The following is a 27,233-nucleotide window of genomic DNA, read 5'->3' on the forward strand; positions in this document are numbered from 1 at the left end:
TCATTGCATCCTCCCTTGTGACACCTTTTATATTATTTTTTTATCAGTACAAAATACTATATGACAAGTACTGTGCTAAGCACCAGGGATACAAAGAAAGGCAAAAAAAAAGAGAATAGCCTGCCTTAAATGCAGGATATTCTTCCTAATGGGGAAGATAATACAAGATAAACACAGAGAAGATGAAAGTAATTTTAAGAGGAAAACAACTAAGGAGACCAACACATCTTTGTAGGCCCAGAGAGTAAACACTGTGTGTTAGAAGTAAGAAGTACTCATTGACTGCTGTGAATTTGTATCAATCAAGCAATCGAAGTTAACTTCTCAATGAGAAATAACAATGTATAAAGGAATTTATTCCTTTGGAAGTTAAGATTTTGGTTCAAGTTCTTCATCAGATAATTGTAAACTCTTAGAATTTCATCAATAGAAAAAGTCCTAGATATAATCTAATTTAATGTCCTTGTGTTACCATAAAAAACTAAGGCCCTGAAAAGATAAGTGCCTTGTCCAGGCAACTAAATGGTAAGGCCAGTGTTTATACTTAGGCATTCAAACCCAAGCCTTCTTACTTACAATTTTAAAATGAGGACAATGTTTTTACTGCCTACCACAAAGGGCCACTATCTGGAAGATGCCTTGTACACAACTCTGAGGTTAGTAATTTTTATCATTACTTTCCTATGTAATGTGTATATTACATAAAGTGTCCATTCCTGAGAGTTTCCAATGAATTACGAGACTTTGGAACTGCTAGTAGAGGCACACTGGCGGTAGGCTATTAAAATAGTTAGAAGGCTCAGATTTGGTGAAGGGAGATTATATTAATAACAACAACAACAATGATGATGATTACCTCTACTCCTACTCTTCCTATTGTCAGTCAGTAAGGTAGTATAATCTTCTAGAAAGCACACTGGATTTGGATTGAGGTTCAAGCCCTACTTCTATTAACTAAATGATCATAAACATCCTTCACCCAATGGGCCTTGGTTTTCTTATGGGAAAAGTGGGCTTCTAAGGCATAAGATGATAATAGATGATTGAGAGTGGACAGAAAAGAACTTTGTTCCTGTCAGCTCCACCAACATAGTATTCTTAGAGATCAGGAAAATGAGGTCCTGAGAAGGAAGTGAGCTGGTCAAGTTCATTCAGACAAAGTTAATAGAGAAAAAGCACAAGACCTAGCTATAAAGACATAAACACATAAACACACAAAAAAATAATAATATCTGTATTATATACTTCACAGGAGACTGCTGTGAGGAAAAATGTTTTTTTTTTTCATTTAATTTTTCCTCATTTACATGTAAAAACAATTTCCAACACTTTTCAACAAAGGTTGAGTCTCAAATCCTTTCCCTCCCTTATCACCTTCCCCTCCATTGAGATGACAAGCAATTTCACATAGATTTTACATGTGCAATCTATGTAAACATTTTTTCCATATTAATCCTTTTGTGGAAGGCAACTTGAACAAAAAATTTAAGAAAGTGAAAAATGTTTTTTTTTTTTGGCTGGATTCAACCTCTATCAGTTCTTTCTCTGGAAGCATCAGAGAAAAATGTCTTTTAAAAACTTAGCACTATAAAAATGTTATTAACTAATTACCTCTATAACCTGAAAACTTAGTTTTATAAGAACAGCATCTTGCATATATCATATAGTTTATATTTCCAAAATCCTTTTGAATTTAAAATCTTTTTAGACTTGAAACAGAGAAGTGCTTCTTGGAAAATATGGCATCAGCTACTCTTTTCCTTTTTTGAAAACTTATTAATAACTTGAAATATTCTTAGTATTCAAGTTTTGTGAAAAGGCAGGTCTTAATAATTGTTTATATTCCTATAGTGCTGGATGATTTGTAAAAACGGCTTTGAAGTAGAAGTGCTATTATTCCAATTTTAGGAGATTCAAACTTCTGGTCATTTGACTTCCAATCCAGCTCTCTTTTGGTTATAATGAATTGTGCTAAATCAAATTATAAGTAATACAGTTAAAGGATTTGTTTTAAATCCTAGGAATCACATTTACCATTATCACCAATATTATTTCCTCAGACCATGTCAAGACTTCCTATTGAGTTCCAGCCCTACATACCATTTCCTCCCATTAATTGAAGGGCACTCATGCAATGATCCTCCTCTTCGTCTAACTCTTCTTCTTCAATGTCATCTTCATGATTATATAGTACTGGCCCACTTTCAACCACAATATTTGGAGGTTTTGCAAGTTCTGTAGCCTCTGTCTGTGCATTGAGAAGTGACACCTACCAAGAAAAAAGATAAAAGTGGATAGGTTACTTTTGCATTCATCCCACTTACATCAAAAGGAGAACTGGAACCCATTTCTTAGGACCCTGTCAGTGTTAGTATTTGAGAGGAAGGAGTGATAAGAGACTAGATAACTCCCTATCATTTTTCCATAGTGGAAAGGTATTTCAAATTTTAATATTTTTAAGCAAGATTAAACTTTGGAGTGAAATTAAATATAAGACAACAGGCCATCAAGGCCCTTATATCCACAAATAAACTCTGAGTGCTGAAGCTCAGGTGGCCATGAGAAGACCTCTTCATATATGGTTCCAACAAAACTGACACATGTGCTATTTAATCTTCATAGAAGAAAAAATGAAGTTTTAAATCATTTCACATAGGTTAGGGACAAGAGTAAAGTCAGTGGTTACAGTTAATAGAATGTCGATATAAAAGAAGGTGGCAAAACTCAGCTTATTTTGCTTTGTCACCTCCAAGAACATTTTTTTCTCCTCTGTTTCATGAGCATAATTCTGGGAGCTATTTTTATTGAAACAAAAGCTCTAGCCAGTCTGATAAAGCCTGAAGGACTACAAGCAGATACCTGGAAATGGGAGCGTTTTATCAGACTGCAAGAATGAGATGAACAAAATGTATATGGAAAACAAAAAAAAGTTAATGTGATCTTGGGCCGTACTAAGGTGAGCTGTACTTGGGCACCCAAACATTAACAAGAATTTATGCATCATTGTTCTACCACAGATGATTCTTTTTTCAACAAAGGAGGCTAGTTCTCCCTCCTACCATCAGACCCTCAAACCCTAAACTTGCCCATTTCTGGCAAACAGAATACCAAACTAAAATGCCTTCATACTTACAAGCCTTGTTTTGACTTATGAGCTATAATGAAGTGCTAGAAGGTAAATCAGTTATGTGTAGAGTACTCTTAATATATTTACCTACAGTTTCCATGTAGAACAGAGAAGTGTACAGCACTTAAGAGGATCTATTGTTTTTTAAAATATAAGATGATAGGATTTAAAGTTGGAAGGTAACTTGAATATCATCTAGTTCAACTTCCTAATTTTTACAGATAAAGATTTGTCAAAGGTCATGTAATATTTAGATATGTTGATATAGTGCCAATTCATATACTTATTAGGCTTTACATTCAAACATTATTAGTTAAGGAGGAAATATACAAAGAGGCCATTTTTTTTCTCTGTTCCTCAGGGATGCTATCCAATAGTTTCAGAAAAAATGTCTTTAGAAATGTTTAAAACAAAACCCATCAAAATTCTTTTGAAAATAATTTTCTGAATATGAGTCAGGCAAAATGGCCAGTGTCTTGGTCTTTAATAGTCTTATGTGTTTAATGATCTTCAGACCATTTTAACTAAAACTTTTTAAAACACTACAGCAATAAGTCAACCAAAGAGTCTCAACATTAGACAGCCCAGATGGAAATTAGGCCTAGTGTTCATGCTAAAAGATTCAACTAAGGAAGCTCTAGAAAACTGTAGGTGTTCTCCATTCTGCTCCTTTCATGAATTACTACCCAGTTCACTAAATGAAAGTTGGGAAGAAGCCACAGAACTCAGAACACATCACTGTAGAACAGAACTTACCCCATGGTCAAAACTTGTTAAGATATGTAGACCTTAATAATTTGTAGGTTTACACCTTCCTTAAGAACAGGAAATAACCATTCCTTAGCCTAAATAAACAAAGACACATCTTTCCCAATGAAGGACTTAATTATGTAGTGTGAGTTTATTAATCAAGATTCTAGATTCCAAATATTGAAGTTAATCAAATCCATGTTTTGGATAAAGGTTTTTCCAGATTCTAATATCTAATCATCCTTACTACCTTCTTCAAGGCAACTTATCTTTTCCTGGGGAAAAGAGCCAAAATATGTGCCTAGTAAATTGAATATCTGTTTCAGGGAACTTTTAACAAATGCTTGTCTACCAGAAACTAGGACCAATTTTTGCCCTGGGGGAGGAAATATTTCAGTATTGTTTACTCATGAAAGAGATAAATAGTCATAAAGTCAATGCTTTTAACTAACCTCTTTTGTCGGAGTCTTTTTAGATGGTTGTGTAGAAACTAATGGTCTCAATCTATAAAAAAAAAAAAGAAAGATATGCATAAATGACAATAAGAACAATTTTCAGCATACACTCACTTTTCTATTTGAATCCTATTTGTTAGAAGACTCTTTTCAAAGTCTCCATTGCTATGTCATCATTCACACCAGGGCTCTCTTCTCCCTCTACACTTTTTCTCTAAGCAAACTTCATAAGCTTTTTTTTTTTTAACAGCAGCTTTAGACGTTTTAATTTCATAATATGAAAAGTACAACCTTATTAAATTTGAAGTGGGGGAGAGAGATGAAAGCACATTACAGGAATGAGTTGTAAGACTAAAGCTCAGAACTGGTGTCAAAAAAGGAATAAAACAACTATTGATTTCTCCAAATGATCATTTCTTAATTGTTTTAAGAAGAGTGGCAGGCTGATCTCATCCCTTCTCTGGGTTTTCTTTCTAGTCCTCAGTAACTTATTGGACAGAAGGAAGATCATGTCTCTTTTGAAGTTATTAAATGGAACTGAAAGTGATACCTCTCATAATACCTCATACTACTGAGAGAACATGGCATATCAAGAGGTGTGATGTCAGCCTTTCACACAGGGGGGCAGTAAAGGAGGTCAGAGAGTCAAAAAAGGTCCACAAGATGGAAGATTCCTCAAAGCCCCTTCACATCCATACTCTTGTAACAAAATAATTTGCCAAAAACAAATTGTTCTACTTTAAATTAAAAAGAAATAAGCTGACAATGAAAGATTGATTGGTAAAGACCAATATGTAGAAATTAAATAGTTGGGGAATCTTCCTTCCTAATTTTACCTTTCCCTTCCAAACTTTTATCATCCTATGGTTCTAGCTAGGAGGAAAAAGTGCCCCTCCTCCCCCACAAGATGTGGATTTATCCTATGAAGGCGAGTCTTTCTTTTACTCTTGTGGGTTTTAGGTCATAAGTTCTTTTTGGTCCAGAATATTCTTGTGCTTGATACTGAGGACAAGGAGGAGTCTACACTCTACATTCTCTGGCATGTGTGCCATAGGTTCACCACCATGGTCCTAGAGGCTTTCCTCTTCCATAAGATGTAGCTTAAGCACAACCTTCTTACCCCAAATGCAAGTATCCTCCCTATTTACTTTTAACTATTTTGTATATGTTTAATTTATATTTATGCTGTAGCTATTTTTGTTTTTGAGTCCTCCATTAGAACAAAGGATCATTGCAGATAGGAACTGTTTCATTCTTTGTACTTGTATCCCTCTGTTACACTTACATTTCTTTATCATTCCCCATTTAATGCACATCTATTTTGTTTCCAGTTCTTTGCTATTACAAAGAGTTTTGACATATATATATCGTGTGTGTGTATGTGTGTGTGTGTGTGTGTGTGTGTGTGTGTGTGTGTGTATCTGTCTGTCTGTCTATATTGGTGTAGATAGAGTCTTTTCCTATTTTTCCTTTTTTTTGGCTATGAACTTGAAGAATATCAATACAAATATTTCAAGAAAAGAAGAAAAAAAAAGTTCTTAAATGAAATTGTGAGTTCTCTATTACATGTGTAATTAGAACCTGTTCACTTCAACTTCAGTTCCTAGCATCTCTCTTTCCTTCTCACATTACATGCTGACATAAGAAGGATATAAGTTTTGTATAACCCCCCATCACCCTCCCCATGATCATGTTTTTGTGGAGGTGGTGTGAGGTGAGACAGGAGAGTTCTACTCACGTGCTTTACTTTTAGCTTGATAATTAGGTTTTACACTTCTATTTTCTTTTTATTTCTTCTACTTCAAGTGACTATTAATAAACTTTATAGAATATAATTCTAGGAGTTATTACATATTAAATTTAAATCTTACATTTATAGCAACCAGAAGTCTGGAGTTTAGAACCCTAGCTCCGTTCTAAGTTGGTAGAGCACTTTTTTTTTTAATAGACAAAAAGATAGATTAGTTTTAAAAGTCTCTGCCACCCTGCACTGCTCCTGTTGCTGTTGCGGCTTTCACTGCCTCCCACTTCTGACCAGACACTAGCTAGGGGTCCTTGCAAGCCACTTTCCATGGGGCTGGTAAAGTATAAACTCCACTTTCTCTTACATTGCTAACAGCTGAGTGCTTGCTGCTGCCTTGGAGCAGGGTGTGGTTTTTTTTGGGGGGGAGCAACAATTAGCCTCTAATCCTCCTGACTCCTTTCACCTGGGGGAAGCAATCCTGCCCCTCCCTAAGATATCATCTTGCAGCCCAGAATCCTGGAGTGTTGGAGGAAGTTAATAATTTCAGCTCAGTTTTTTTTTTTGGTTGTTACTAGAAGATATTAATTATTGATTGAGAAATTTAGCCATATCTTACTCCTAGAAGTTTGTTCTCTCTTTAAGGCCTTTCCTAAACTTTCTTGTGTCTTAAAGCTACAGGGTCCAGGTGCCCCATAGCTAATATTCCAGCACTCCTACTTGGTAGCATATGTTCCCTGGCAATTTTACCCCTGGGGGGAGGGGAAGGAAAAATACTCTTCCAAACCTCTTCACTTTACTCCAAGTCAGTACATTAGCACCACCTATAGATAGGAAGTAGATTTGCAAACAATTTTAATAAGTAGAATTGCAAGCATGGCCCAGTTTCCAGCCTATCTCAAACAGCTCCCATTCCCCAAGAACCTGACTGAGATCCCAGAGCTCAAAGTTTTGGGGTATCTTTTCTTGCTACCATTCCTGGGTGTACTGACTGGATACTTTGCAGTTGATAGCTTGAGTACTCTTGATATTCAGAAGGGAGATTCATCTCCCTACATTCCCTTGCCATTTTGGTCTGCCAACCCCACATCCAATATGGGGTTCATCCACACTATGCCCAGTTTGGGTATCTGGAACCCTAGAAGTGTGACCACAGGAATCTAAATGGATGATAATACTCAGGAGGGAAGGAACTTTAAAGAATCTGGAGGTGACTTTTTAGCTTTTCGGACTTCATTGCTAACTGTTTCAGTTTTTTCCTTCCAAATAGTGAAAAAGTCCCTGTAATGCAATTATTGGAATTGGAGAAAAGGACTCTTGAATTCAGTGCCTGTATCCTGTCACATATATTATATTTGCTGATTGTTTGCTTTAAGGTTTAATTTTGTTTTTAAATTCACATATTAATCTAATCTACACTTTTCTGTTACACCGAATAATTTTCAGCTACTGTGTTTTGGTCATTACCTATATGTTCTATTACTTTGTCTTTATTTGTACTGCCCTATGATTTTACTGGAGAAAATGTCCTCATGGATGCTGGGTTTGTCACCAGATCCATCAAGATCACATGTTGCCTAAACAGCCTTTTGTTCCTTTTTGCCTTTTAAAGTGTCATATAGATGATGATGAATTGACTCCATCAAACTGGTTATAACCTGTCTACAACTTTTGGATTTAATGACCTAAATTTTTAAATTGATTTTAAAGGGTTTTCAGACGCAATTTTCAGATATCTAATAGTACCAGTACCTCTGACCAGTACCTCTGATCATTTGCCTGCCTTTGAGTTGTCTGTAACAAGAGGTAAAGGGTCCATTTAGTAGTTGAAGTAAAGTGCTATAGCACTGTTGTATTCCCCAACTCCACATTTATGAAAATGTAATGGATGAGACATATAAAGACATGCCTTTTACAGATGTTACAGTCTCATACGGAAAGTGGGAAGGTTTTCCTAGGGAGCGTGGCACCCATGGATGGCTCCCGAGAGGGGAGCATTACCCATGTTGCCTAGTAGCTTCTGAATGGTTTTTATATTTGTAACTCTTCAGCTTACTCTATCCTTCCACCAGAATGATCTAAATTCTGATGGCAATGAAAGACTTTGTTAAAATATCTCAGCCAAGGTTGAAAGATTTGCTACCTCTGGAGAACTTGTGATAAGTATGCCTGAGCTTTAGTGGCTTCAGAGACGCATATGAATCCTAATGATAGTGGATTTGTTTTCTATTGTCATTTAAATGTGCTCTTATGTTTTGGGGATTTTGGTACTTCTTAAATGTGTTTTAGCTGTACTACTGTTTTACTGTTTACTGTTACTTGGTGAAAATCATTTGCACTCACACTGTGGATCATGGCCAAGTTAAAAAAGAAATGGACTTCATTTTGGGGTGAGAAACATTTGTATTGTGTCTCTCCTTGGCAAACACAGTGTGTCACTGATTGTTTGATTGATTTTTTTTTTCCTTGTATGTGCAATAGGATACTTGATTTTTCTTTTTTCTCTCATTTTTTATCCTTGAAGCACATGCTACCAGTATTAATAGTTTTTTGATTTTGCACTAATGTAAGTTTACAATATCCACTAATGGATACCAAAAGCTTTAGACTATGGAAATCTGCCATTGATTATTAAATATTATGGGATTTGATTAATTATTGTGTCAGATTCCAGGAGAAGGGATCACAAAAGAGGATTATATACAGAGTCAAAAAGCACAAGGTCAAGGAGGCCAATCAATCATGGTGGGACTGATAAGAATCTGTGCCAAGACAGAGGACTTGTTTTGGGGTTTGAAGAAGCAGCTGTTTGACGACATCAGATGCAGGCTTTTCCCCTACCAGATTTAGACAAAGTTCCTCAGTCTAGCTGCCACCTTGGCTCCCCTATCCTTGAGAGCAAAGGTAAATCAGACCCGGGAATAGTATTTCCCATTTGCTGCAAAAATCTAGTCTCTTTTCTGCCTTTCATAGTGTGGCAATTTTCTGTCTTCCTGGCTGCTGATTGGGTAAGTGCGTATTGCTGCAATGGTCCTACAGGCTTGTGGGACATAAATCATTTTATAAGGCCCTGATTCTAAGACCTGTTAAGGATGTATTCTTGTTTACTCTGAATTTTTCTATACTATTTAATTTTGATTTTTTTCTTTTCTTCTATTCATTTTTAAATGTTTTTTTACTTCCTTTTAACTATTGATTCATATACCTCATAATTCAGCCATGTATCCCTGGGTGGTCTGTGTGTTTGTCAACATCCTCTTCAGGGGGATTATATGATTGTCATAAAATTCTGGATTTATAAAAATTTTTCTTGTTTGAGAGTAATTTTAGGACAAGAAACTTGCTACCTCCCCAAATATAGAAAGTGAACTGTTTGGAAAAAGCACCACACTGCCTCACACTGCATCAAAGGATCCAGAATGAACTTTGGGATATAGTGAAATTGAACTGTGGGGGGTTGAATGCATTCATTTTGAATGTATACTCTTACGTCAAAGGGGACTGCCCTCAGTTGGTTTTTTGTCAATGAGCCTAGCTAGCAATCACTGGTTATGTTTTCTTTTTTATTTCATTCTTATCCCAAGATTATTGTAATTAGAAAGTGTGATATTGTATGTACCTCTAGTTAAAAACCTTTAGAGATATATGTTGGTTATGTTTATTGATTCCATGAGGAAACTAGACATGTAAATCTGGGAGATTTCTACATGCTCTTTTCCCATGGGAATCACAGGGGGATTGTGAAATTAATGAACCTGCTCCCATGGACTTCAATTCTCAGCATCTCACTTTCCTTCTCACATTATGTGCTGACGTAGGGAGGATATAAGTTTAGTGTAGCCTTGTGTCTTTCTGTCTGTCTGTCTCTCTCCCCCCTCTCTCTCTCCTTCCCCGTGATAGCATTTTGTGGAGGTGGTATGAGATGAGAGGCCAGAGAATTTTACTCACATGGTTTACTTTTTGCTAGATAATTAGGCTTTTATACCCCTATTTCCTTTTTATTCCTTCTACTTCAAGTGATTATGAATAAACTTTATAAAATATAATACTTAGTTATCACATATTAATTTAAATCTTACAATATACACATTTAAAAAAAATTCTTATTTCTGTACTTGTAATGACTCTAAGACAGAGTGGCAAGAGTTGGACAAAAAAGTGTCATATAGGCTTCACCCAGTCACAGAGCTAAGAAGCATAGTACACATTGGGTTTTTAAAGTAAATATTAAACACTGAAGTACCAGTATTACCCTGCTTGTTTATCTCTCTGAACACCTTTTTGCTCTTTTCTATGAATCAAAAAAAATTTTAATGCTTTTGTTCATCACTATCACCATTCTCACATTTTCTCCTGCCCCACCTCTCCTACCCCACTTCTCCTACTTTCATTGTAATAAATAGGTCTACTTAACCAAAACAAATTTACATCCCACTCATTTCTGAAAATGTATGTCTACTCTTATACCTAATGTTCACTACTGTAAAAAAGGAATTCTTTATTTCTTTTTTTAATTTAATGGGGGGCCTGGAGGTCCTCATACCATAGAGATGTGTAGGGATTAACCAGCCCACAGTGACAGGAAGGAGAAACCATAGAGACAGGAAGTGAAGTGAAAGAATTTAAAAAGGGGCCAGTGTGAGTTGGTTGGATGGTCAGTTGCTGACAGGGCTGGCAGTTGCTGGGAAGTTGGCTGCTGCGAGTAAATTGGGTTAGTGGTTGCTGTAATATAAAAGGCAAGCCTGAGCTTACTGAGAGGGCTTTAGCCTTGACAGGGCTTTTGGCTTTAGCTTTTAGAGGGCTTTTTGACCTTTTTTGGGTTGGAAGTTGGTTTTTGGGAAGTGGCTGGTCTTCACTCACAGACCTAATTGGGGCTGGATTAAACATTGATTGGGCTGGATTGGTTTGGAACTTTGTAGGGTGGTTATTAGTGGTAGTTATAGTTATAAGTAGACATAGGCAGTTTTAGGTAGTAATTATAGGTAGTTATAGGATAACTAGTATAGACTTTAGGTCATTTTCTTTACCTCTTTCCTATGTTTTTCTCCTTTACTATATTCATTTTACTATATTCTTTTACTATTTTTATTTTAATTAAACTAAATTATTAATTGTTAAAAGCTGCTAGAAGTTGAATTTTGTCTAGCTTAAAGGGATAATATTAATTTATAACTACTCTATTCTCATTAAAGCTTAAATTATTAAAAGTTGCTCTCTTATTTTGTCAAAACTCCTAATTTAACCCTTACATTTACCTACCAGGAGGTAGAAGGTATGATTTTCTCTAATCTACTAGAGTTCTGATCAATAATGGATTGAACAGAATATCAAAGTCTTTCAACATTTTTTTCCTTTTACAATGCTGTATTTCTCCTTGATCTGCTCACTCTGTATCCATTCACAGAAATCTTCCCAGGTGTCTTGAAACACATTTCGTATCATGACATCAAATGGCATAAACAGTTGAGTGACTTAGGGAACACATTTCCAAAACATGTAAAAATGGCTATAGTACTGCTTCATAGTTCCACCAACAATGTAAAGTCTAAATGATGTATTGGTGAACCTATGTAATGTGTGCCAGAGGGAGCTGCTCTCTCCCCCTTCTCCACTAAATCCTGAGGACATTTATCACATGACCCAGCCGTCTGCCCAGTATCCTAATGGAAACACTTCCTCCCTCCCCTGACTGGGGTAAGGTGGGGTGCTCACATTTTGCATGAGTATTGCAGTTTGGGCACTCACTGTCATTACTGATTTAGTGTATGGTCCCCCTATTGCCCTCCAACAAATATCATTTTTGCTAATCTGCTTGGATAAAAGGTAGAAGCTCAGAGTTTTAAAAAATTACAGTTTTCTTAATATTAGTGATAGTGAGCATTTTTTGTTTGGTTGAGTTGCTGCTAGTTTGCATTTTTTCCCATGAAAACTACCTTTTCATGTCATTTGAAGGTTTATCAACTAAGGAATGATTGTTATACATTTGTATTAATGACCTATATGACTTTCAGGTCATTTTCTCTGATCCCCACAACCTCTCAAACTTCCAAAACAGAAATTATAGAACAAAGAAAAATCAACTTGAGTTAACTTCATATTCAAGGGCACCAAAAATTAAAAAAAAAAAGGCAAAACATCTCCCTAAAAAAGCCCCAAGAACTGATTGATGATTACTGGCCCTGAACTCACTTAGCACCCCTCCACAACTCCCTGACTACCAGCAACAAGGCTGCTCTAGCAGATCCGAGGATTGGACAGGTTACAACAAAATCCACCTCCTGATCCTGATTCTCTCTTCCTCTTTGCAGAGACCCTAGCAGAGAGGCAAATGCTGATGTTCAGGCAGATGGCCCTATACCACTAGTAGAGCCTGGAGTTTAAATGGACCAGTGCTGTAAAAACTCTAAAATGCTGGTGGTTAGACTAAAGTACTAAGTAATAGAGAGAGAAATACAGGACACCAGAAAAGAACTTTAGGACATATCAAATCGAAGAAGCCTGGAGACCACATGATGAGTTTTTTGTAGGCCCTAGGCCAGGCTACAGTGGAGAACCTGGGGCCAATTGGATTCCCTGAGGGGAGGAAGCTTTACCAAAAAAGCTCCTAGGGAAGCTGGGCCCAAAAGAAGTTGTGTGGAGGTAGTATGTGGGAAGAAAGCTATGCCTGGGAAAAGGGAACTGCATCAGGACCTTGTCAAAGGTAAGAAAAGAATGAAATTACGCAAAATTTCAGAAAGAAAAAACCAAGGAAAATGAAAACAACAGAAGGAAATATGGTCTCAGAAGCTAGTAAATTAGTTCAGGCCCCTATGAATAAATACTATAAAATAACGAACATGATTCAACACTTCAGAGACCAAGGACTCTGTAGAATTTGAAGAGAACACAGAACTATATATAACATGCCATTTCTCAGTGGTTCAAGAGAAAAATGAGAATTATGTGAGCAGAATACAATAACCTAGTGTTTGATAAAATGGAAAATAAAAATTGCCTAGGGAAAAAACTCCTTTATTGATAAAAAAAAAATTGCTGGAAAAATAAGAAAGCAGTCTGGCAGAAAATAGATTTAGATCAATACCTTCTACTTTGTTCCACAACACACTTTAAGTGGATATGTGGCTTTAATATTAAATATTAATTATTAAAAAATTAAAGAGAAACAGATATTTATCTCTCATAGCTATGGGTAGAAGATATATTCTTAACCAAATAAGATTTAGAGGCAATTATTATTAAGATAGATAATTTTGACTGCTTGTAACTGAAAAGCTTCTGTAGAGACATTACTATATCTAATATAAGGAGGGAAGCAGAAAAATGGGGAAAAATCTGTATCAAATTTCCTGGTAAAGGCTTTATATCAATAATACATAAACACTTTATATAGATTGTGTGGGTATATGTGGGTATATGACTAATAGCCATTCCTCAATTTATAAATAATAAAAGAATATTACCAAAAGGTTTTCCAAAAAAATTACAAAGAACTCACAATCTCATGAAAAAATGCTCCAAACCACTAACAAGAGAAATTCAAATCAAAACACCTTGAGATTTTACCTCCAAAGTGGCAAAAATGACCAACATCTGGCAATAATCACTGATGATGGGGGTTGTGGAAGGATACACTAATACATTGTTTTTGGAGCTGTGAAGTGGTAAATTTTGGAAAAAAATTGAAATTATACAAATTAACATGTTCGTATTCTTTCAACTGGAGGCTCAATTATTGAGTTTAGACCCCAAGGAAGCCATTAATAAGAAAAAAGTCCCCATATAATCCAAAATATTTACAGCACTACTTTATCTGATAGCAAAGAATTGGAAACAGAGTAGATGCCCATCAACTGAGGAATGACTAAACAAATTGTGGTCCATGAATATAACAGAATTACTTTACTGTAATTAGTGAAGAAAACAATATATTGTAACTATAGAATTGGAAAGAATAACATCAAAAAATCACAAGGCTCAGTGGATTGAGAGCCAGGCCCAGAGATGGGAGGTCCTAGGTTCAAATCTGACCTCAAACACTTCCTCCCTGTGTGATTCCAGGCAAGTCACTTGACTCCTATTGCCTAGTCCTTACCACGATATTGATTCTAAGACGGAAGGTAAGAGTTTTCATTAAAAAAAAAACACAAGTAAATCAAATGGGGATCAATAATAAAGAGGTATGAGAACCCTGCCGTCCCCCCAACCCAGACCTTCATGGAAGTAGATCATGGAAGTAGAAGAAAGAACCATACTTTCTCACAGAGTGCACTGTAGAATGTCTTCTTTTCCAATTTTTGCAAACAATTTATGTAAGACTGGAGTTTTTAAAATGTTGTTACACTTGTCATTTTCTTTCCTTGGTCCTCTACAATTTACCTCTTTTTTAGCTTTAGTTTCTTTATATGAAAAGTAGGAATAGTAGAAAATGTGAAATCCTTCATGGAAAACACACTGCATGTCTTCAGACTTTTTAGTGTACTGATTGGTTGTACTGATTTTTTTTTTCTCTGTAAAAAAATACTACTTAACATAAGAATGGCCCTCTGAGAAGGGAGTAAGGAAGAATACAGCAATTAACTCTGGTAATGAATAAAACAGAAATTTTTGATAAAAAGTTATTTTTAAAAATTTGTTATTTGTCTAAGATATCAGACCTTTATCAGAAATATAATTCTGAGCTGTTTCCCTTCTAATTCTAACCACTTATTTTATTTGGGGGGAAAACTTTTCACTTTTATGTGACTAAAGGAACTATTTCATCTCTTACAAGCAGCTCTAGCCTTTCCTTTGTCAAAATTTTCCTTTATCCATATTTCTCCTTCCTTTCTCTCATTTGCTAAAGATATGACATTTTATATCTAGATAATATATATGTTTGGAGCTTATTTATTGTGGTATATGCTATGAAATGTTGGTCTAAGACTAATTTTCTCCAGGCTACTTTCTAATTTTCCCAGCAGATTTTGTTGAATTGTGAGTCCTTATCCTAGCAATTAGTATTCTTGGGTTTATCAAACGCCATACTATTATGTTTACTAGTTTCTGGATTTTGTGTATTTAATTTGTTCCAATGATTGAATTCTCTATTTATTAATCCAAAAATCAATGAGTTTTAATGACTATTGTTTTATAATATATGCATCTTGTACTGTTAGCCCCATTTCCTTCTCACTTTCATGATTTCTCTTAAGATTCTTAACCCTGGATTCCCTCCAAATGAATATTGTTATTATGTGTAGGTCTTTAAAGTTATTCTGTTTGATTTCTATGGCACTAAATCTCTTATTAGTTTAGATATTATTGTCATTTTAATTACATCATACTTGCATCTAATACTGAATATTCTAATTATAAGCTAGAAATAGTTCAATTATCTAAATCTTTTTAAATATCTAGAGTATTTTATAATTGTAGTCATATGATTTCCTATGTGTGACTTGGTAAATGGACTCCCAAGACATTTTAGTCTTTAGATTTTTCTCTGTAATCTTACTTATCCATGATGGATACCAGAACCATACTTTCTCACAGAGTACACTGTAGAATGCCTTCTTTTCCAATTTTTGCAAACAATTTATGTAAGACTAGAGTTTTAAAAATGTTGTTACACTTGTCATTTTCTTTCCTTGATCCTCTATAATTTACCTCTTTTTTAGCTTTAGTTTCTTTATATGAAAAGTAGGAATAGTAGAAAATGTGAAATATCTCACTGGAAAAATAACTGACCCAGAAAACAGATCTAGGAGAGATAATTTAAGAATTATCAGAATACCTGAAAGCCATGATAAAAAAAAAAGAGCCTTATCTTTCAAGAAATTATCTAGGAAAATTATTCTGATATTTTAGAATCAGAGAGCAAAATAGAAACTGAAAGAGTCCTCCAATCACCTCCTGTAAGATATTCCAAAACTCTCAGGAACATTCTAGCCAAACCTCAGAATTCCCAGGTCAAAAAGAAAAGATTTCAAGAAGGGGAAAGCTAAATAGCACAATAGATAGAGCACTAAACCTGGAATTTGACATCTGGGTTCAAATCTGGCCTCAGATACCTCCTAGATGTGTGACTGGGCAAGTCACTTATACCCAGTTACCTAGCCCTTGCAGTTCTGCCTTAAAATCAATACTTTCAAACATTCCTGATGAAAAGTCTAGAACTGAATAGAAAAATTGACTTTCAAATACAAAACTCAAGAGAGGCATAAAAATGTAAATGGAAATGAGAAAGCAGAAAAACTTCAATAAGGTTAAACTTTTTAAAATCTCACATGGGAAGATGATAATTGTGATTCCTAAAACCTTTCTTATTAGGAGTACACATAGACAGAGGGTAGAGGTGTGAGTTGAATATGGTGGGTTGATAATTAGATTTGTTTGTTTATATCCTTTCAACAATCATCCAGCTTTTGGTATCATAAATTTAAGGCTGAGCATAAAGAAATCTTAGATATCCATCTAAAGTCCTCACTTTACATAGACTCAGGGAGATTTGCTCACAGTCACACAGGAAGTAGTAGATAGATTAGTTCCATATTTATCTTAGATGCCAGACCCTTGTCAGAAATACTTTGTGCTAGGATTTTCCTTTCAATCAACTGCTCCCTTTCTTATGCCAGTTTCTTTCATTTTATTCATGCAAAAGCCTTTCAATTTTATGTAAAAGGAAAATATTTAGATTATTTTTGTGTGTGAATGCCTCTATCTCTACTCTAGTCAAGTTGTAGAATTGTTTTTAGTCCTGCTCCACTCTCTTCCTAATTCCAAACCCAGTGCTCTACCACCCCAAAAGATAGGCATTGCCATTCAGTCCTTTTCAGTCATATCCAACTCTCCCTGACCACATTTGGGCTTTTTTTGGCAAAGTCAGAGGAATGGCTTGCATTTCCTTCTCCAGCTCATTTTACAGATAAGGAAACTGAGAAGAGTTAAGTGACTTTCATAGGGTTACACAGATATTAACTGTCTGAGGCTGGATTTGGACTGATAAAGATAAATCTTTCAAGTCCAGGGCTCTATCCATTGTACTACCTATCTGCTCTTCTTTAGCCACAGGTTCCCCTATAATTTATTTTAATTTTTTTCTATAATTTTCTGTGGTATGACTTTTAATATTCAGGTCATGTATCTTTGTTGAGCTAATTGTGGTAATCAGTACAAAATGTAATTTAATTTCTGCCTAACTGTTTTCTAGTTTTCACAGCAATTTCCCTCAAAAAGAATTCTTTCCTAAGTAATTTATATTTTAGATTTACTCAATACCAGTTTATTGACTTTTCTTTCCTCCCCTGTTTTTTTTTCCTGATAAAATATAAGCTTCTTGAAGGTAAGGACTGTTTTGGTTTTTGTCTTTATATTCACAGTAGCACAAAGTAGGTCCTAAATAAGGCTAGTTGACTGGAGAATTATCATATCATCACTATTATTTTCTGTTTTCTCTGCTAGGTAAAGAATCTTGAGATTGAGAAGGGAAAAACAAATGTGCTTAACAAAAATATGAAAGAACTAGTTGTCCTCAAAGAATTCAAGTCATCAGGTCTAGGTTAATTATAAGATGATATCATAGTATGGTAAAAACTGGACAATGTAAGTTGTTGACCTGAGGAATCTCTGAAAGATTATATAGAATAGGAGAGTTACTTCAGCATTTGAGAAAGGCAAGTGTCCTGCATTTTAATAAACAAATGGAGTGAAATTTGTAAACTATAGGCTCCTGAGCTTTATTTCAAAAACTGGAAAAATTCCAGAACATATTATTAAAGAAATGGCTTATGAGCATTTAAAGCCTAATCATGAAAAGCCAGCATGGCTACAGAGCAAGTTATAAAATTAACTCTCTCTCCCTCTCTCTCTCTCTCTCAGAACATAGAAATGTTGAAGATCTAGCTTACCAAGATTTTAGCCAAGTTTCCAACAAAATATTTTATGTAGTGGACAAGGAGAAATAATGAAGAGCTAATTGATAGGTGCATTCATAGAATCACAGAATCATAAAGCTAGAAGGATCTTAAACACTCTCTAGGCCAGTGATGGTGAACCTTTTAGAGACGGAGTGCTGGGTTCTGCCCCCACTGCCCCCCATTATTGTCGTGCCGGCCTGCCCCACTCCCAGTACCAAGTGCTGAGCCCTCCCCCACAATTTCTGGCCTTGTTCCTCCTTGCCCCCGGACAAGGGCAGGGAGGAAGTCACAAATCTTCTGACTCTAAATCCAGTACACAACATTGCCTCTGAACTGTTCAGAACTGATTGGCTATATGCCAAAAGAATAATAATTAATGCAATAACACCAATTTAGAGTGAAAGGAGATAATTTTCAGATTGCAGTTAAAGGGAGAATTCAAAATCAAACAAAGGAGGGAGGAGACCATAGAAGATAAATTGGACAATTTTGATTATAAACAATTAAAGCTCTGGAGATTTCAAGGGGCAACCCCAGAGTCAGTTTTTTATATATATATATATCTGTACTTTGGTTTTTACTCTGTGTTGTCCAATACAGAGAGCAAGATTTTTCTACTTCTGTATTCCAGGGGATCTATGAGATTTTTTAAAAAATTGTTTTTAACATTTCTAGAATTGGGGATAGGGAAAAATTACCAATTGTACCCCACCTAACTACTTAACTGAAGCAAGATACTACATCAACTTAAAAAGTTTTCACTCTCGTTCTTGAACTGTGAAATGTGAACTATAATACTTTCTCTCTCTGAAGCTGTAATGGGAAGAAGCTGAAGACCACAGAACCTGGGCCCCAGGAACATTTTCCCAACCAAGTAGAAATGGCTGCTGATTACACACAGGAAACAAGAGGGTTCTAGTTTTGTTACTTTTCCTGTTAATCTGTGCCTTTCTGCAGGGCATACAGGTATAGTCAACACAAACTCCAGCACTCTTCTGCATGAGAAGGCCAAAGTTAGACCCATCACTTTAGGGAGAATTCAGATCCCTGTAAATTCATGCTCCAGCTTTACCACAATATTTTTCCCCTGCACAAAGTGGAAGAGCTCAGGCAATTGTCTTTCCCTCATGCAAGGGATAGCCATTGGCTCTGGTAAAACAGCACAGGTGAGGGCTCAAGAGGGAGCTGGCTTAGGGAAGCACATTGGTTCCCATCAGCAGGTCACTCAGCTGCAGGATAGGACCAATCACATGCCCACTATATCCCACCACTTACTGCAATGTAAAACAGGATGCCCTCTCCAAATAGCTGCCAGTTTTACACCCTTAATCCTTATAGAATTCTTCCTAAGGATGTAGCACTGTTAGGGAGAAATCTGCTTTATCAAGTCAATAAGTGAATAAGTATCTATTAGGCACCTACTATGAGCCAGGCACTCTGCTAACCAGTGGGAATATAAAGAAAAGCACAAGCCACTCCCTACATTCAAGGAGCTCACAGTTTAATGGATTTTTTAATAACAAAAAGTGGGAGGTGAAAGTGTCTAACCAAACAAAAGAAGGGGATAGTCCCTCAGAGAACTTTCATAAGGCACTTATGTCTTTTGTATCTATCCCTCCTTTCCCATATAAGACTTTAAAGGAAGTATCTTGGCTCTAGCCCAGAGGTTCCAGATAAAGCTCCTTCTTTGAGTCAAGTCAGTTTTTAAGTCTTGACTAGGGGCCCAGATACTCTGTGCCAAATACAAACAAAGAGAAAGTCAGTTCCTGCCTTCAAAGAGTTTATATTCTAATGGAGAAAGGCAGTACAAAAAAGGTAGTCTAGAGTCAGAAGCAAAGCTGGGAAAGGAAGGAATGATAGTAGGGTAGCAGGCCCTTCATCTAAAGGGAAGTTCTGGGAGGAGATGTGGGGGGCAGAGAAATATTTTAAGTGTGTTATAATCAAACTGAAGCTACTACTGATACAGCTAAAGTGAGACATTGAACTGTTATACAGACAGTGGATTGAAAGCTAGATGCAGTCTAATACAACTTGGATTTATTATGGAGGAAAAGTATAAAGAGGAGAACAGGAGGTAGGAATAGGAGTCAGGAAATCTATTAATCTTATTCTAAGTATCTAAATAAAAGAATACCCCAAAATCTGCTCCTCACAGAGCTTCTCCTTATCTTAAAGAGCAGATCAAACTTAACTTACCTCAACTATCCTAAAATATTCTCTAACTAAAACCTATTCTAAATTATACAAGCTTCTTTATCCTCCTTAAATTACACACACACACACACACAAACTTAAACTATCAGATTCTCTGACACAGCTGCCCTCTCTCCCAAGTCAGAGAGGCTATCACTGGAGAAAGTTACCAGCTTCCAAGAAACACAGTCTGTTCTCAAAGACCACCCTCTTAGTAAATGATTTCTTCTTAGTTCTCTATCTTCGTTCAAACCCCAAACTCAACTGTCAAGTTTCTTCTCAGGTAAAGGAAACTCGCCCAGCACCTCTTCTCAGCTCCAAGCAAAGTAAAAATGGCTCCGCTAACTGCCTTTCATTTCCAATGGTCCAACTGCCTGTCTCACTTCACACAAAACAGCTCTTTAATGACCCCTCAATCTCAGAAGGGAAAAGCTCTCAGTAAACACTCTCAGTTCAGTATATATCTCAGGTCTCAAATAAATTCTCTCAAAATAACAAACACATCTTTGTTGTCAGAGAATAAACCAACCATCAACTGTCTCCAAAATAAGTCTGAGAGACTGCCCCCAGAATTCCCAAATGACTCTCCTTAATTTAGGCCTCTTAAAGAGACCCCTGCAAATTCTGTGTGTCTTCCCTCTTAAAGGGGGCAGTGTAAAAGTGGACAAACCCTCTCTCTGACTTGAAACCTGTTCTTAAAGAAAGCTAAATAAATTCTTATCACAAGTGTGAAATCTACAGAGGAAAAAAAAGAAACCTCTAAGATAAAAAATCAGCTGATTTTGTGGTGGTTAATGCTCACCTTTTTACATTAAGAGCTCATATGTAAATCTCAAAAACATAGCACTACCCAATACATGGATCTGATCATTTAGACTCTTGGGACCATCCAGAATTCAGTTACTTCTTCAAGAAGCTGTTACATTTTTGTTTTGCCTTTTCTTCTTTTTAAGTCTTTCCTTTAAATCCTTACTATTCTTCTTTCTTTGAACCAACACACAGCATTGAAGAAAGAAAAAGAAAGAAAGAAAGAAAGAAAGAAAGAAAGAAAGAAAGAAAGAAAGAAAGAAAGAAAGAAAGAAAGAAAGAAAGAAAGAAAGAAAGAAAGAAAGAAAGAAAGAAAGAAAGAAAGAGAGAGAGAGAGAGAGAGAGAAAGAAAGAAGAAGAGAGAGAGAGAGAAAGAAAGAGAAAGAAAGGAAGGAAGGAAGAAAGAAAGAAAGAGAGAAAGGAAGGAAGGAAGAAAGGAAGAAAAAGAGAGAAAGGAAGAAAATGAGAGAGAGAAAGAAGAAGAAAGAAAGAAAGAAAGAAAGAAAGAAAGAAAGAAAGAAAGAAAGAAAGAAAGAAAGAAAGAAAGAAAGAAAGAAAGAAAGAAAGAAAGAAAGAAAGAAAGAAAGAAAGAAAGAAAGAAAGAAAGAAAGAAAGAAAGAAAGAAAGAAAGAAAGAAAGAAAGAGGGAAGGAAGGAAGGAAGGAAGGAAGGAAGGAAGGAAGGAAGGAAGGAAGAGAGAGAGAGGGAGAGAGGGAGATGGGAGAGAGGAAGGGAGGGAGGGAGGGAATGAAGGAAGGAAGGAAGGAGGGAGGGAGAGAGGGAGAGAGGGAGGGAAGAAGGGAGGAAGGGAGGAAGGGAGGAAGGGAGGAAGGGAGGAAGGGAGGAAGGGAGGAAGGAAGGAAGGAAGGAAGGAAGGAAGGAAGGAAGGAAGGAAGGAAGGAAGGAAGGAAGAAAGGAAGGAAGGAAGAAAGGAAGAAAGGAAGAAAGGAAGAAAGGAAGAAAGGAAGAAAGGAAGAAAGGAAGAAAGGAAGAAAGGAAGAAAGGAAGAAAGGAAGAAAGGAAGAAAGGAAGAAAGAAAGAAAGAAAGAAAGAAAGAAAGAAAGAAAGAAAGAAAGAAAGAAAGAAAGAAAGAAAGAAAGAAAGAAAGAAAGAAAGAAAGAAAGAAAGAAAGAAGAAAGAAAGAAAGAAAAGAGCAAGAAAGAAAGAAAAGAGCAAGAAAGAAAGAAGAGAGCAAGAAAGAGAGAAAGGAAGGAAGGAAGAAAGGAAGAAAAAGAGAGAGAAAGAGAGAAAGGAAGGAAGAATGAAAAAGAGAGAAAGAGAAAGAAGAGAAAGAAAAGGAAGAAAAAAGAAAGAAAACAAAATAAAGCAAAGTTGCTGTGAAAGTATTCCAATACATGGCATTAGATTGTGAGCTCTTTGAGGGCAGGGAATATTTTTTGCTTTTTTTCTGTATCCTTTAACACAGTATCTGTCACATAGTAGGTGCTTAATAAATGCCTATTGACTGACTGAATGTGATGATGTAAACTGATATTATGAAACTATTTGGATAGGCTATATTTGTTCTTTGTTATTATATTATTTTTAATTAATTAATATTATTATTATATTATTTGTTATGTTAGCTCAAAGACAGGACTAATCTTGATGACAAGTAAGAAAGCTGAAAATAAGTTGTGGTTCAGGCAAAATAATAGTACAAGAGACAAATAATTTCATAGATTTGCCCTTAGGTGAATAATATTACAGCAAAGTTTCATACAATGTTAAGATGAGGTCAGTTTATAAATGCACTTAAGATAGTATAAAACAGTGTTGTTCAGGGCACTATTGTGTGGGACATGGCTAAAAATCATTGTTGATCTTGATAAATAATGCCATGAAAATGATCAGTGTATATTCATACTAATTTCCTATTTTCTTCCATCTTTCCTACATAATGCACCAAGAAAGAGAGCAAGGAAACTAGTAAGTAGTCTGATCAGAAATTAGACTTTTGATTCTATACTTTCTGTGCCAGTCATGCAGCTTTGGCTTAAAGTCATTATATTTAGCTATTACAATTAAAGGTTAATTTTTTTTAAAGATGTTGAAATTTTATTAATGAGTAAATAGATCAACATACTTCTAGATTCCCTTAAACCTTGGGATAAGATGAAATATCATTATCCATTTGCAATGTAGTTGGCTAGAATTAATTCACCATGAAATGGCAGGAGGTGTTGTGGGGGAAATGGAGTATCAGAATTGAGTTCTAAGGTGAGGGAGTGGACTTAGTAAAGTAGACAGAGAATTATGGGATGTAAATATGAATCCTGGCTTTGTCATTTATTATTTGTGACCTAAAAAATAACTTTCCCTCTCTAGACCTCAGTTTCCTTATCTGCAATGAGAGGCATAGATTCTTTTGACCTCTAAGGTTCCTTCTGACTCAAGAATTGTCACTGACTAGCTCAGTGATGCTGAGAAAATCATTTAACTTCCTTGTCTCACTTTCCTCATGTATGAAATGAAAAGTTTGGATTAAATGATATTTGAAGTTGTTTAAGCTCAAGAGTTCTGTAAGTCTGTGACTCTTGGGGCTGTCAGAGCTTTATGAGCTAAAATTCTCACTAAAATTTTTTAAAAAATTAGTAACCTTGAATCTTGATCAAGCTAAATGTTTCACTTTTAAATTTAGCTTATGGGCTAAGTATTTCAGTATAGCATGTGGTGTGTGATGATTTGATGAATTTTCTATTTTGAAATCTAAAATATTTGTCTAAAAACATCATTTGGCCCTAACTTATAAAGACGCATGTAAACAGCATGTAAAAGAAGAGAGAACAAAGAATAGTTTTTAAAATAGAAAAAACTTTAACTGTTCCCAAAGTTCAGTTATACTGTTTCTGGTTGATCTTTGTTAAGCTAAATTTATGCTATTGGAGCAGTTATTTGACTTTTGTTTGAAGTAACTAGATGGACAATTTTTCTAGAGCACGTGTTGGTTAACAAGCAAAAGAGATGAACTGTATTAAAATGAATATTTTCCTTAAAAGTACATGAAAAATTTTAGGATGAGGAGGCACAGCTAGGTAGTCAGGAGAATCTGAGTTCAAATGTAGCTGCAAAATACAAGCTGTGTGGCCGTGGGTAAGTTACTGAGCCCCAGTTGCCTAGCTTTTCTACTCTCCTACCAGAAGGTAGGAGTTAAAAAAAATTTTTTTTTAATGCTCTAGATGGAAATCAGTTTTAGTTTTTATAAAGAACACAGACACAACTACCTTCAGGGGCCAGATGATGACAAAAATATTTATTGTCATGTTGTATAAAACCAAAATTTATTTCTGGGTTATGTTCAGAGCTCCAGGGCTTCATAGAAATTTCTATTAGTAACAGTGAGTTCATGTTAGCTTAGCAAACAGTTTTGGGAGTAAGAAAATGCTCACACAAAGCTGTTTTTCTGCTCCTTGTTATTTGTGGCATAGTGGAGAGAAGAGCCCTGGGCAAGAAGTTAGGGAGCCTGGACAGTCAGTAACTGGCTGGGTGACTCTGGGCAAATCACTTCACTTCTGAGCCTCTATTCCTCCTTCATAACTGAGAGGCTTGAACTCTAACCTCCAAGTTTCCTTCTAGTTCTCATTCTCTGGAACTTTACAAGAATTGGATCAGTGTAGGTATAATTGTGTTTTTTCTTCGTGGTTTGTCAGTTTGAGTTTCACACTTTAAGATTCTCAGACTGTTCTAAATGTAAAATCAACCCAATACATTATTTGCCCATTTCTGTTACCCAAGAAAGGTAAATTTTGTTTTCTTTGGAAAGATTAACTCTGAATCACTGTTGAGTAAGTGTGAGTTTGAAAAAGTGACTGATTTTCTAAAGTTTTGTTTCCATTCAAAGGAAACAACATCCCCTTTGGAACACCTAAATATTATTGGCAGACAAGTGAGTCCTTGAGGTGGGGCCTGCCTACTGCATAAATATAAGTGCATGCTTCTTTCTCTTCCTATTTGGATCCTTCTCTGGCTACTATAGATTAGATCCAAAGTAGAGGAGATTTGGTACTGTATCTCTCCTTCTTCCACATAGTACTAAGCAGCAGTACAGAATAGATTGATTAAAGCCCCTCTGCGAATCTTATTTCATGTACTCCTCCCAACAACTCTTTGTGTTGCATTCCCCCTATGACTCCTGGTTATGTCTTCATCTAATTCCTTAACTTTTATCAATTTCTGGGTGGGGGCTAGAAGGCATATGAATAAACTACATTCAAATGGGTACTTGATTTTTTTTTTTCAAAACCCTTACCATCTGTCTTAGAATTGAGTCTAAGACAAAAGAGCAGTAAGGGCTAGGCAATGGGTGTTAAGTAACTTGCCCAGGGTCACACAGTTGGGATTTGAACCTAGAACCTCCTGTGTCTAGGCCTGGCTCTCAACCCACTGAGTCATCTAGCTGCCCCTGTATACTTGAGTTTTAAAAAAGTTTTGCTAGACTCTTTAACGTTGAAGTGGTCCTGAGGTGGGTGACTAAAATTAATGGATCTGACAATACCATTCTGTAGCCGAATGGAAGGCAGGCAGAGCAGTCTTACCATGGGGCACAGTTGGCAAGGTCTTTCAGTTTTCGGGGGAGTATAATTTAACCAAGTGCTGGACTTCTGTTGCATAGCCTGTGATGGGGCAGGTTTGGTGACTCTTCACATAGTTATACACACATCGGTAACAAAACATGTAGCCAGAGGTGGCAAGTGCTGTGTCATTTACCCAGATTTTTCAACATAAGGGACACACAGCCTTCAGCTTTGACAACAGAGAAGAATCAGAGTTGTAGTCCAGGTGGACAGAGGGTGGTGGGGTAGGCAGGGCAGTCAGAGATTTGATGGTTTCTTGATTCTCTGAGGAGTACCACCAATCTATGAATTGCAGGAAGAAAACACCTACAGAAAGGCCAGTAGAGACAGACAAGGCAAGGCCTCCTATAGCTTTCTTGACAGCTGATTGCACCTTCTCTCAAATACTTGTAGCTGGTTGTGGCATCCTACTAGTGTAAAAAATAGACTCGAATACAGGACTACAATCCCCATGAGCCTTTGCTCCACTTCCCCAGAATGCCTTGTCATCTCACCTGGGCCGAGATCGAGAAGATATTTAAGCAAAGGCTTTTGAAGGGCTCTGGGCTTTTGGACTTCCGTTTTTGGAGCAGAGGGCTCTTCCATGATGTGAGGTTATTTTGTCTAGGCCTCTGGCCTAGGCACATGTTTCATACTTGTATATTCTTAATCTTTAACCTTTAATAAACCTCTAAAAAATATATATTCCTTGCAGAGAGAAACTAATTTCTACCTGCCTCAGATGCCTCAGTCTCCCCCTCTCCCCTAAATTTTAATCTTTACAGTTTGGCTAACCACTACGGGAAAAAGAACTTTCAATCTTCTGATTTCTTTTCTGATCTTAAATTCAGTTTTAATAGCTAGTACCTAGAAATTTTTTTTTTTTGAGCCATATCTCTCTGGCCAAGGTTTTCTACCCTCGCAAAGCTGCTACAGGCTCCGGACCTGCCCCGCCGCTTCCTGCCTGCAGCCTGCAGCCCTGATCGTCCTCACCTGGTACCTGGTCCCGGCCTTGCCCACGCCCGCAGCCACTCCTGCTCCTGGCCTCTCACCAGCCGCTGCCTGCCTATTTCTGTGCCCCAGACCCAGGAGCCCGACCCAGCCGGCTCATCACCCAGATCCTTGGAGCAGATCGCTCAGGACTCATTGCGACCAGCTGGTAACAGTATTGGCCACGTGGGCGGAGGGGAGAGACCAGAGGGAAAGGAGATTTTCCCTTAGGCTAAGCCTCCACGTGGCTGGGGGTATTGGCCACAGGGGGATCAGAGAGGGGAAAGACAGAAAAGACTAGAGAGAAGAAACAGACTTTTCAAACAGAAACCTAAAAAGCAATGGGCTGTTTAAAAGGATTTTTGACTCTTCTGGCAGTTTCATTGATTTTACTTGCCTGTCTGGGAGCAGACTCAGCCCAAAGATTCAACTTTAACTTTGGGGAGGAAAATGGGTGGCCCAGCGAACTGGAAGCCAAGCCCAGAGACGGGAGGTCTCTAGTTAAAGTCTGGCCTCCGATTTGTCCCAGCTATGGGGCCCTGGACGGTTCCCTTGAACCCCATAGCCTAGCCTTTACTACTCTACCTTCGGACAATAGACATTTAAATGGATAATTACAAACAAACAAACAAACAAAAAAAAACCCCAAGGAACTTTGAAGAGACTAAAGGCTACATTCTAAGGCATTTCAGACTCTAATGGTTTATAAAATTATCTGTATTCT

At 36.6% G+C, this 27,233-nt stretch overlaps 1 protein-coding gene and 1 pseudogene across 6 annotated transcripts in view; both read right to left on the reverse strand.

The window, feature by feature from the left end:
* The window catches only part of BRF1 (BRF1 RNA polymerase III transcription initiation factor subunit), a 207,169-nt gene that overhangs the window by 6,307 nt on the left and 173,629 nt on the right, over positions 1-27,233 (reverse strand). For all 6 annotated transcript variants that reach the window (XM_001363975.4, XM_056811075.1, XM_056811076.1 and 3 more), the window contains 2 exons: positions 4,330-4,381; positions 2,101-2,269 (listed from right to left, as the gene is read on the reverse strand). In XM_001363975.4, coding sequence (XP_001364012.2) covers positions 2,101-2,269; positions 4,330-4,381 — 221 coding nt within the window. The remainder of the gene's footprint in view (positions 1-2,100; positions 2,270-4,329; positions 4,382-27,233) is intronic.
* The window catches only part of LOC130453771 (peroxisome assembly protein 12-like), a 28,682-nt pseudogene continuing 5,837 nt past the window's right edge, over positions 4,389-27,233 (reverse strand).

The sequence above is a fragment of the Monodelphis domestica genome, chromosome 1, assembly GCF_027887165.1.
Source record: "Monodelphis domestica isolate mMonDom1 chromosome 1, mMonDom1.pri, whole genome shotgun sequence".
NCBI classification, from domain to species: Eukaryota; Metazoa; Chordata; class Mammalia; order Didelphimorphia; family Didelphidae; genus Monodelphis; species Monodelphis domestica.